The sequence below is a fragment of the Fonsecaea monophora genome (genome assembly GCF_001642475.1).
Source record: "Fonsecaea monophora strain CBS 269.37 chromosome Unknown Scaff23, whole genome shotgun sequence".
Taxonomy (NCBI): Eukaryota; Fungi; Ascomycota; class Eurotiomycetes; order Chaetothyriales; family Herpotrichiellaceae; genus Fonsecaea; species Fonsecaea monophora.
Genome location: NW_019173954.1, coordinates 19,113 through 30,965, shown reverse-complemented (window position 1 = coordinate 30,965; position 11,853 = coordinate 19,113). Strand labels below are relative to the sequence as shown.

General features: G+C 52.8%; 5 protein-coding genes across 5 annotated transcripts; all 5 read right to left on the bottom strand.

Moving 5' to 3' along the window:
* Positions 1-2,225: 2,225 nt before the first annotated feature.
* AYO21_04186 (hypothetical protein) lies at positions 2,226-3,104 on the bottom strand (the record flags this gene model as incomplete). The annotated part of the gene is made up of 1 exon (XM_022654159.1): positions 2,226-3,104. One exon carries the CDS (start codon positions 3,102-3,104, stop codon positions 2,226-2,228), a length of 879 nt encoding a protein of 292 aa, XP_022513436.1.
* A 1,083-nt stretch (positions 3,105-4,187) lies between these two features.
* Positions 4,188-5,109, bottom strand: AYO21_04185 (hypothetical protein; the record flags this gene model as incomplete). Its single annotated transcript, XM_022654158.1, has 5 exons — positions 4,188-4,277; positions 4,330-4,521; positions 4,584-4,694; positions 4,793-4,946; positions 5,039-5,109. 5 exons carry the CDS (start codon positions 5,107-5,109, stop codon positions 4,188-4,190), a joined length of 618 nt encoding a protein of 205 aa, XP_022513435.1.
* Positions 5,110-6,857: 1,748 nt separating this feature from the next.
* On the bottom strand, positions 6,858-9,008 carry AYO21_04184 (hypothetical protein; the record flags this gene model as incomplete). The annotated part of the gene is made up of 5 exons (XM_022654157.1): positions 6,858-7,729; positions 7,806-8,019; positions 8,066-8,322; positions 8,376-8,761; positions 8,809-9,008. The coding sequence occupies 5 exons, from the start codon at positions 9,006-9,008 to the stop codon at positions 6,858-6,860; spliced, it is 1,929 nt and encodes a 642-aa protein (XP_022513434.1).
* Positions 9,009-9,443: 435 nt separating this feature from the next.
* On the bottom strand, positions 9,444-10,364 carry AYO21_04183 (hypothetical protein; the record flags this gene model as incomplete). Its single annotated transcript, XM_022654156.1, has 1 exon — positions 9,444-10,364. The coding sequence occupies one exon, from the start codon at positions 10,362-10,364 to the stop codon at positions 9,444-9,446; it is 921 nt and encodes a 306-aa protein (XP_022513433.1).
* Positions 10,365-10,701: 337 nt separating this feature from the next.
* On the bottom strand, positions 10,702-11,805 carry AYO21_04182 (hypothetical protein; the record flags this gene model as incomplete). Its single annotated transcript, XM_022654155.1, has 1 exon — positions 10,702-11,805. The coding sequence occupies one exon, from the start codon at positions 11,803-11,805 to the stop codon at positions 10,702-10,704; it is 1,104 nt and encodes a 367-aa protein (XP_022513432.1).
* Between the last annotated feature and the right edge of the window lie 48 nt (positions 11,806-11,853).

Here is an 11,853-nt window from a genome sequence, read left to right as displayed (position 1 = left end):
GTGAGTGCGAAGGTGAGAGGGAGGGTGAGTCGTTATAAAGGCGGCAGGGTCGGGGTGAGTCGCACGTGAGCTCCGAGCAGTTTTTACTCATCTTTAGCTGCCAAATCCAACGACCACGAAGACCGACTAGTGAATGATGATGAAGTTCTGTAGGCTCTGAAATAGCGTGATGGCATTGTAAAATAACGTTCCTATAGTACCAAGTCCCAATATCCATATGTTCTCGCGACGTTATGGTCAGAACCACACCTTCTCGCTGTTTGCTGAAGGCACGCGGCCGCAGCGTTTGCCATTCTCAGCGCCAGCTACTTCAATTGAGACGCTTGGAGAATGGCCCTTCCGCTGTATACTCCTTCTGAAGCCCAACTGCGAAGCGTTGAAGCCTCCCACGAGACGAATGGAGTCTCTGTGGATGTAGAAGGCGTGAATTCCGAGGAGGGGTTCCACTGAAAATATCTTCGGATTGGCCTAATTGAACGAAGTGGCATCCCCATTCACGCCTTTCAATTCCACGAAGATTCCGCCAATACCCCCCGTCTTCAGGCTAACACCCTCGCCGTCGTGAAGAGCGAGAATGGCACCAACCGGTATCTTGATGCGGTAGAGCTTGAGATTTGAATCCATAACGACACTATAGCACTACTCCTCGAGCTTTTCGAAGGGAATTGTGCTCGATGGTGTCTGCTTTATCGGCGTCGATTTGGTGATTTGTTTCGAAGCAGTCTACCGATGATTTGCGAAGGCTTCCTCGATTTCTGTGGGGTTGGTAGTGGTATGGTCTGGTTGGAGTGGGATGGGCTCTTTCAATGAAATGTTTAGAATATTCGGGCTTTCGTGTTATCAGTGTTACGATCACCTGATCCCGAGCAACAATACCCTTCGATATGAAGGAAGTGCTGAAACTGACGCGGCCGTCAACATAAAACAGGGCATTCTCCTCTGTTTGAACAACATGTCAATCATTTTCCAATAATTGTGCTTATATACTTACCAGTAACTGTGGTCAACGCCACTGTCAAATCTCCTACCTGCGGAAACAAGGACCTTCTCAACTCAGCAGCGGATCCAACATCCAGATATATAATACCGTCACTTTAATCCAGCTGAGGAAAGTTCATACGGACGCTCTCGGTTATTCCAAGCCCTTCACTTTTTGCTCACTCGTTTATCCGTCTAGACGAGTCCTCGACGCGTTCGTAGATGCGGTTGCCGAAAATTAACTGGATAGCATTAATTTAGCTGCGTGATACTTATGCGTTTCGAAAATCTCCTCTTGTAAGCCCTTGCGTGAGAATAATGGTAAGAGCCAAACCTGGAGGAAATATCTTCTCTGATAAGTCAAAGCTTGCTCCTCGATGACGAATGTATCTCGAAGGGACGGGGAATTTCAGCCAGTTCAGTCGTCGGTGATAGAAATCGTGTGCCAGCCGGCGAAGGAGAGGTAGTTGCTCGATGGTAGTAAACCGAGGTGAGGTTAGCGGGTCTATGAAACCCGATTGATCCTCTGACCCGTCGAGAGTCCAAATCCATATAGGCGAGGAATCGGGACGGATGGACAGTTTTGCTGAAGCCAGATGGAGGTGCCAGCCTCGCAACGAAGCTTTTCGTCCGCATTTTCTGGGCCCCCTACCTTATGAGATAAAGATTGGAATACACAGATTGAAGTTGCTATAAATCCACTCTTCTAGTTCTGATACTTTACATAGTTTGACATTTAATCTAAGATGATGCGCAGTGATTGCACGAAGAACGGTCTGGTTTCGATAGAGGTGATTGAAGAATTTGCACCGTCAATCCTACGCCCCGAGTTTGTGCAACACATTCGATTTGTTGTCCTTCACCTCTATATGAGAGATTTGCTTATCAGACAGTTAAAGCTTTGCCGGCTTGATACCACGGGTTACTCCCGTATCGACAGGTGGAGGAAGGGGAAAGCATAACGCAACTAGTGTAGATGATAACCGTGGAATAACCCTACGTAAAAAAGTTCTGACAGTACGTTCAATTCATCAATTGTCTTTCGGTGGAAGGCGGTTGTGGGCATGTTTGTACCTTTTTCCCTTGTGATCAAGGGGTTTGAGAAGGTCGCTGGGAATGCTTCGGCTTTCAATGGCTGGGCGAGACCAACTCATGGGATAAAGAATTTTCCTCATGATCTTTTTGTTGCGGTTCCTGAAAATAACCCCGCTGTGGCTGGGTGTGGCTACCTAGTCCATTTCGATTTACTATTGCACATCTATTTCGCTTTTTACCACCACCAACATCCCAAAGTCTGGGTATTCGAGCCACCGGTCAAAATACCCCGCGGCGACGGGCGTCTTCATGTACCGGTTAATCTCGTCGTAGTTGTCCGGAAGCCACACGGGTTCCCAGCTCAGCGGGCCCGTCATGCCGCCTTGCCGCGCTGCAGCCTCGTGCACGCGCTTCGGCAGATAGTAGTTCCCAAAGTCGACGGGCGGGACCGTGTCGAAGTACAGGTGGACGTGGTACGCGTGCGGGATGTCGGCGAGGGCCAGCGTCTGGCGGACCTCGATCCCGTACCCGTACCCGAGACGGCGCTGTGCGTTGACATGGTCGATGCAGATCATCGGGTCGTCGTCCTCGGGGTGCGGGAGCACGCTGAAGAACCGCCCGCCAGGCCGGAGGTGGTTGGCGATATTGCGGAACATGGCTGTCATGCTGGCCTGATCTGCCGCGTAGTTCAGCAGCCACGCGGCGAAGACGAGGTCGAAGTCTCCGCCGGTACCGTCGCCGTTGCTGTCACTGCCATTGCCACTGGCATTCGCGGAGAACGGCGCGCTACAATCTGCCACCATGAACCTGTACTTGCCAGCATGCTCGGGCAGCCTCGCCGTCTCGGCCTCCGCCATGTCCACCATCCCCTGCGACACGTCGACGCCCACGACGCTCGCGGCGCCCCAGTCCAGCAGGTGCCGCGTGAAGAAGCCCGTCCCGCACGCGAGTTCCAGCACGCGCGCACCCCGGATATACGGCCGGATCAGGCGCTCTACGTTGATGACGATGGCGCGCGAGATGGGCAGGTCGTTGACCGAGTCGTACGCCGCGGAGATGGAATTATACTGCGTCGTGGAGAAGTGGGACATTTTGCTTTCTTGGTATGGGGATCGGGAATTGGGATTGAGCATATCTACAGCACGGAGATCATCGACTTATACGCATGGTATGATAAGGCTGTCAGATTCGCCAAGAAAGAAGCGAAAACGACTTATGCAGCAATGGTCACGGACCATGGATGGACAAGAAAGGATAATCTACAAGTTTATTGAAAACACATGAATTCTGCTGTCCTCTTCAAACTATCAACATGTCCTGCTGTGAGACCTATGGTACAGTGGTCATAATCCGACCACCATTGAATGCGGCCGGCCAGAGCCACAATGGGATCTTGTGCATCACAAACTGACCGTAGGCTTCCTGATGCTGCTTGTGGCGACTACTCCCCTGCTCTTGCAGGTTGTTCCTCATCATCAGTAGGCTTTGGTTCATTAAGTGCATGTCCAGTCGTCACTTGACACGAGAAATGTCCCATTCACTGGACCCTTCACGATCTTGGACTCGTCTGGTGGTCTAACATCTGTTAGCGGATCGCGCTTGAAGGAGCATCGCCTTGGTTCACCAAGCTTCGACAGGTAATTCCGTCCAAGACGTACCTACACGGTGACAGACTCGGCTACATCGGCTACTGATGCCCCCTCTCTGTACAGTCCTAAGAATATCCCGCTTGGGAAAGAGATGGCTTTGTGTACGGACGACGAACAACGGCTTCAGCCATCGCTGTGAAAACACAAAGGCTATCTGACACGACTCGCAGTCGAATTCGCAAGACTGTCCTTCGACGAAGCGCAGCAGAGTAGGACTTACAGCATCGAAACCAAAGGAACTCTTTGACTAGAGAGTGTGGTTTCCTCGACCCACGGGACAAAATGAGCTTTGTCCATACTGCCGGCTGGCTGGGCTGTTGAGTTGATTTCTTTTATCCAGCCTTGATCTCATCGTAGCAGATCGGCTAACGTGCACTACAGCAGCGGAGATTGATATTTCTCTTGGTGGCAATGTCGAGGTACGTGTCGTGGCTGAGCCAAGGCCACTTATCAAACATAATAATACCTCGAACAAATTTTGTAACAATACATTCTCTGCTCAATGTACTGTTATGCGTCATCACATCAAGCACTTCTCGCCGCTATGTACCCCTTGACATTCGGACGCTCGGAAATGGCAGCCTTCAACGCCTTCAGAGTCTCCGGGAGCGAGGCCTGGGAAAGCGTCAACATGGTAGATGGCCGGGGAAAAGCATTGGTGACTCACCGGACCCCAACCGAGCACCTCGTCGTTATCCAGCGCCTGGAAAATGGCAAAGTCGGCGTACGTGACTGTGTTCCCCAGGAGATACGGGCCGGGGTGCTGGGAGTAGAACTTGTCCCAGATCCCGTAGTAAAGAGGGACCGTGGTGGTCTTGTACTCGGGCTTGTTCTCGGACAGGTTGGTCACCCACAGGGCCTGCGTCGGGTTTTAGTTCAGATTCACAGCCATATTGGGGAAATGGCAGAGTCAGCACATACCCTCCAGTCAATGTAAGTGTCGGAAACAGCATCCACCAGCCACTTCTCATAGTTTGTCGTGCCGTCGTAGGCACCCACGGACCGTGCGAGATATCTCAGGATAGGAACGTGCTGGACTAATGGTTAGACAGAGACACAGACAAAGCCGTCGTCGTCGATAGTGGGGAACCCAGCACAGAGGGCTTTGTCTAGTGTCTGATTCCTCTTACCTGGGACAAAACATGACCGTCGATATCCAGCGACGGCAATTTGCGAGTGATAGTGACGCCCTCAGCCTCGTACTTCTTGCTGAGCTCCCCCCACGTGGCGTCATAAGGATTCCGCTTGTCCTCGTAATCGATGCCGAGTTCGTGCAGGAAGAGCCTGCACTTCAGGGTCAGCAACGGGGACGGTGACGAATATACGCTTGACCGAAGGGATCGGGTCCCAGTCATGTGCTTCTACTTCTCACCCACCTGACGACTTCGCCACGGCCTTTGCTGCCGAGGTCAAAATAGTAGAGGACGGGCTTCTTAGCTGCAGCCATTGTGTCAAGAACCTCTGTCGTGCGTGTCGAGTACGGGCCTTGGAAACCGAAAAGGAAGCCGGAGAACAGAATGGGAGGCGGGGTTTCTGAGGAATACACTTCTAAAGCTTTGGGGATGCTAACACGCTTTATGTACGGATCGAATCTCTCTCTCTCTTTCTCTCTCGATAGAGCAATAATTGATTATGGAATCCTCTTGCTCTCACCTGTTCCCCAAACCAATGGTTATCCGCGGACCGGTAGGACCCAAGAAAAAATACTCAAATTGCACCATCCCGCCGAGTCATTGACAGCCGACAACCCGTACATATCATAGGGCGGCCCTTGTCTTCTTGTTTTCGCTGCGGGGAAGCATCGATCAGGCTGCTTTTTGGCAGATTGAAAAAAGCAGCGACGGACCCTAGATGAATGTGGATTGGTGACTTGCCTAGAGTGGAAGGAGGGCGATTTTTAGTATCATGCCCAGCATGCCCTGAACTATTTTGGGGGAAATGTCCCACTCGGGTAGCCCACTACTCTGGACTTACACTACCAGAGTACCTACCGGGTACTTCTACGAATAGTGATGGGTAAGATGCTCCGTAATTTGTGCTCGTTTCATTACCTCGTATATCTACCTCGTTTATGATGATGACCAGCTCTGTTGACGAAAGACGACGGGTCCGCGTCATGCGTGAGTGCTCACGCCCCCCTTTCCACCGTCCGGCCGGTTCGGATGAACTGCGCGGAATGGTCCCTCTCGACCAGACATGAGCCGGAATTGACAGAAGTGTACGAGGGATTGTCATGATCAAGTTGTGTACCTACTTCTACTGTTTCGCGACCTTGTCGTCCCGTACATACCTACCTACCAACCAAGATACGATACACTACCAAAGTCCCATCTCAAACCGAATTCCCCGCAGCGCCAACTGGAACGCCGGGACTTCTGACTGTGCAGCGCAGCGCAGCATGCATCCCGGTCTCGCAGATACCCTTCCGGCCACCCGGCCAGGTGGTGAAGGGTGACAAGATTATCGCTTGCCCTGCTGTCAATTACTGCTACTGTTACTGCCACGCCTCGCACCTTGTAATGGGAATCATCCCACACCGCCGCTTTAGGCCATGTCGCGAACCGCCCACCTGAATCGGGCAACCGAGACTTGTCGATTCTAGACATTACTCGTATTACATCGCCTGGACTGGACTGGACAGTGGCCACGACACACTTGGCACGAAAACAGGCAGCTGGGAAAGTGTCTAGCTATAGCCCTGAGAAGGGGGTTTCCTGGTTGCTTCATTGCTGAGTTCTCACTCACTGAGGCAAGGGTAATGCTTTGGTGGGGGATAGATAACATTTATACGTCATTCCCTGGTTGACGGCTGAGTGAGTGTGTGAGTGAGTGAGTCAGTGGGTAGCCGCGTCATTGATTCTGGCGATGAAATAGAGAGGTGTATAAACTCTCTCTCTCCCTCTCCCTCTCTCACTCTCTCGCGTGCGGACGGCGAGAGCCAGGTATGGTAGTGACCACCAGAATCACTTTTCGCAGGGCATGGCCGGGGTTGTGTGACACATATACAAGGGGACAGATACAAATTGAGCATGAAGAGTCCGCTATAACCATTAGGATAGACGGGTATGCGATTCAACGTGTCCCTATCCACTTGTGACTGATGCCTGCTCGTTTGTCAATGTCTATCTACCTGCCTGCCTCCCCGCCTGCAGTGACCCTGATCCAACATTGACCACAAACCCCACGTATCGCCTTTTACACAGGCGACCCTCCCCCACCACCCGCCGCAACATCGACGGCGATGCCCTTGATGACGTCTGCGGCGCGCTCCGCCACGGCGTACGCCACCGCCTGCAAATGCGCGCCTGGGATGACGGGGAAGAGCGACGTGTCGACAACCCGCAGGTTACGGGTGCCGTAGACGGTGAGGTTGGGGTCGACCACGCCGCCAAGGTCGAGCGGGAGCATGGCCGCCGTGCCCGAGTAGTGGAATTCGGTGCCGACGCCGTGGCGGAGCACCGACGCGATCTGCTCGCGCGTCATGTCGCGCGCAATGCTCCCGTTGGGGCCCGGGGCGAAGGCCGGCTCCAGCCCCTGCATGGGCGGCGTGGAGAGGATCCTCTGGTTGAATCGCACGGCGAGCAGCAGGATCTCAAAGTCGACGGCGTGGCTGAGCCAGTTGGGGTTGACGGCCGGGTCGTGTCGCACGTCAGCTGACGTGATGTGCACCGTCCCTCGCGACAGCGGCCGCATGAGCGCCAGGTCCAGGCCGCCCGAGTTGTCATTGAGGATCTCGTACGCCGGCGTGGTGTTGAGCAAAAGGGACGCGGCGACCATGTTGTGTTGCATTCCATACCCGACCAGGACGGTCAACCCGCTCCTGTCCGGGCTGGAGTACTCCGGTGGCAAGACAGACGGGACCAGCCCGAAACGCCGCATTGCGTCTTCGAGGAGAGAGATGTACCGGGTGGAGTTTGCCATTTGCGCGAGAGAGGGGAACGCAACTGCGGTCGAAGGTTTCGCTGTCCATGGGCCGGTTCGCGAGGAGAAATAAGTTCGTTCTGCAGCAACATCGAAGCTCGAATTCGTGAGCAGCCAGGCTGGGCGCGGGACAGACGTATTCTGGACTGTGACCGAGTTAGATCAAGTAGCAGGTAGTTGCGGGATGGAGTAAAAGCACATTCTGCCACGTCGGGGACTTACATGGATATGACAGATGTATCATGGCGTGATCCTGCAAGTTGTTTCCAACCCCTGGTAAATTTTGGACTAGAGGGATACCGAGAGACTGCAGCAAACTGGCGTTGCCGATACCAGATAGCTCGAGAATCTGCGGAGTGTGAATACCACCGGCTGCAAGGATCACCTCGCGAGTAGCTCCGACGAACCGTGTCGTATCGTTGAGTAAATATACGGCCTGTGCAATTGTCAGTTCTGCACGAGCTTTGGTGAATTGAACCTACTTGGACACCCACTGCGCGAACTGCCTCGGATCCTGTTGAGTTGCTGTCGAAGAAAACGCGTCCGACTCGAGCATTCGTGATTAGGTGGTAATTTGGACGACCAGCGGCCATGTCGTAGTATGCCCGTCGCGCATCAGAGCGAGTTTGATTGACAGGATCTATCGACGATGGCAAGAAGTAACTCCCAGCTGACAATCCGTTGTTGGGGTCGAAGCAGTCCGGAATATGTAGGGTATTCAGTGCTTCAAACCAGTTGCCTGTGACCATGTCAGCTTTTGTCCGCAAGGAACGCTGCAAGGTAGTCAATTACCAGTCTGCGGCCAGAAGTATTGCGGATAAGATACGTTGACGGGTCCAGCGAAACCGTGCATGGATTCATCAAATGTGACAGGCTGGTTCTGGACGCCATCGTAGTATCGCGGTGTGTATGTCTCGGACTTTTTGAAGTAAGGCAATAGATTCTCCCAATCCCAGCCTGGATTGCCTAGTGCGGCCCAGATGTTGAAATCGTTCTGGGTGCCTCGATTCCATATCATGCCGTTGATCAAACTGCCTCCGCCGACGCCCTTGCCCATGACGGTCACACGTGGCTGGCCATCGAGCTGCTTCTGTGGAGTTGTGTTGATGTCCCATTCGTATGCTGCAGGGCGGTCACCGATGTAGACGGGTATCTCGATCGAGTCCTCGTAGTTGTCACTGTCGTCTTGTCAGTCAGCAGTACATGAGTTCGGGGAGAGACATACAGAGAGCCAGCTTCGATACACACGACAGAGACGGTTGGATCCTCGCTCAGCCTCGCAGCCACCACCAGACCAGCAATTCCACAACCCACGACAACGTAGTCATACGTGTCTATGGTGCTGTTGTCTGTATCATGTCCGATGAATGGGAAGCAGGTGACGAAGCGTGCGGCAAGAAGAGACAGCAAAACAAAGCGCTTCATTGTTGAGGATGGCGGTGGCTTTCGCCCAGGCACGAGGACAAGGAGTCAGGCACGGTAAGGGAAAGACAGAAGGGCAAAGGAAGATAGAAAGGGAATCTTGGAAAGGCTTTTGATCTGACTAGCGATCTCAAGACTGAGTTCTGCGTGCGTAGAGAAACTGGAACAGTTGCTTGAGAGGGAAAGATCTGGTGGCAAACAAAGATGCAGAGAGGCGCACGGCAGAAAAGAAAAGAGCAAACAATGTACCATGTGTCTCTGGTGTTGTTGGTCATCGCCGTAGCGACAGTCACTAGTCGCGCGATATTGAAAACGCAAGACATCAACGCAGTCAGGGATGGATCCACGACTGATTGTACCTCTGAATGAACAACGAATCTGACTCCTACCACATGAACCGAGAAGTCATCATCCAAAACCGATGGCTGTACCACCTCGCTAGCACGATCGCTGGCCCTTGTGCTTTCTGGCCGCTCTCTCCAGTCGAAACGCGGCACTTTGGTGATCAAGCATGCGGAGACGATGAGAAAAATCGATATTGCCCTGCCCTACCGCTGTGGTTGGTATACCCGAAGGCTGCGTATAAGACTCCTGTGGTGCAGAGATGTGCATCCGATGCATCGCGTCGAGCACGTCAGCTTGATGGGCGGCAGGAATGTAAGTGACTGGAAAACCGTTTGGTGAATTCAATTCATAAGAAGAAACTGTATCACTTGGGCTGATCACAGCATCATTGCCAGCTTGATAGAAACCCAAGTCTTGCTCGTGCGGACGGCCTAATGTTATCTGCGAAAACTGCGTTGGACGTATGACGGGTGTCTGGGGAGTGTGAATAGGAACAGCATGGTGAAGGGATTGCAATTGCATTGGAATAGTCGGTATATCGAGAGTCTGCACAGTGCTCCTGATTGATGGGGTTGACATGTACGAGGTCGTCCAGCTCGACACTGCTGTTGAGGCATTCCTACCCTCAGGGACATGAGATCTCCCAAAGTCGGGGAGGTTCGGAGAGCTGTGGCGCCATTGTCGTTGCTCCATTCTGTCCATCTCAGCAAAGATAGTGGCCAATCTTGCCTCAAACGCCTGGCGGTTCTTCACACATCGGTTCAGACGTGATCGCTTCTTTCTGATGCTCCTTTTCAAAGAATCTGTCAGCCCATCGGACCTCTCATGTTTTCGAGCTTCCACCAGTCTGTGTTGCGTCTTTGTTATCTCTGCCGTTAGTCGTCTGTACAGGCATTCCGCAGCAGCTATACGCTCCTGGATGTACTCTGCCTCTTGACGGACTTGAGAATGTTGAGCGGTAACCAGTGTTGGTCTCGTCGAGCTGAACGGTGCTAGATGATGGAGAAATGCCATTGCAGAGCTGTGGTAGTACTTGAGCAGGCCTCTTCAAAGACTGTAGAATGGAAAGATTGACCGATTGACTCCGCGTACGGCTTTTGTGCTAGTATGCGTCTTTGACCTGTCAACTTCACAAAGAAGCAAGGCTGACCAATAGCAGCCGTGGGGACCAAGGCGGGCCGGATTGTGTATTTTTATGGACAAAGAAGCTCTGACCATGTGGAAAGTTTGTGGGTCTTGACACAATGCCGTGCGCTGTTGCCTTTGCCGAGTGTGAGTGGTGCCGGATGGCTGACTGTTCAGGGTGTATGGCGACAAGAAACTGGCCGGCCAGGAACGATGAGCTTGAAACTCAGATATTCCAGCCACCATGTCTCGCCGGCTCAGCAAATCTCCAAAGTCCAGCATCTCTGGCTGCCTTCTGCACCACCCCGACTTCTTCATGGGTAACCGGTCGATTGATTTCCGCGTATCTCTTGCTCGAGGCGTCCGACTTCGAGCCTCTTTTCTCCTTGCCGACATGAGCCGTGGGAAAATACTGTTCCATGATATTCACAAAGACATCTTTCCCTAGAGCCTCGGCCAACCAGTTCATGATCTGTATCCCTTCTTGTTCTTTTCCCGGCATGACAAGATGACGGACCAGGACTCCTTTCTTCGCGATGCCGTCAGCCGTGAAGCACAAATCACCCACCTGCCGATACATCTCTCGAATGCTTTCTCTTGCCGTATCTGCATATCCGTCGGCTTTTAAAAGCCGCCTGCTCGTCTCATTGTTCCAGACCTTGAAGTCTGGTAAATAGATGTCGACCAATCCGTCCATCAACTTGAGACTTTCTAAGCTGTCAAATGCGCTAGTGTTGTACACGATGGGTATATTGAGGCCCATCTCCCGGGCAGTCAGGATAGCCAGTGCGACTTGGGGCACGACATGCTCAGGCGTCACCACGTTGATATTATGCACATTTCCCACCTCCTGCAGCTTCACCATCCACTCCGCCAGCTCCTCCGGGGTCAGATCGAAGCCGATTTTCTGGTGGGCAATGTCGTGGTTCTGACAAAACACACACCTCAAGTTACAGCCACTGAAGAATATAGACCCGGATCCATTATGCCCTTGAAGGCATGGCTCTTCCCCAAAATGAGGTGCGATGGTTGATACCTTGACCGTTTCCGCCCCGATCAAGCAGTGGCCGGTAGTCTCGTAACGATTGACATTGCAGAGACGTGGACAGAGATTGCATTGACGGAGATGGGCATAGGCCGCAGACCGTTTCTTCGCTGCCTCGGCAGAGGAGAGCAGGTGATATCGTGGGATATAGTCGTCGAGGAGGAAAGGGGGAGCGAGATGGAGCCTTCGTTTGGTGGTGTGCTGCAGAGAACCGATTTTGAAGGCGGATCGGGAAAGTATCTCTGGTTGCCTTATAGCAGATCTGGCCAAAAGTGATGTGAACATCGTGCTTCAAGAAGCTCTGGAAAGTGGTATCCCATCCTCGATCTTTTC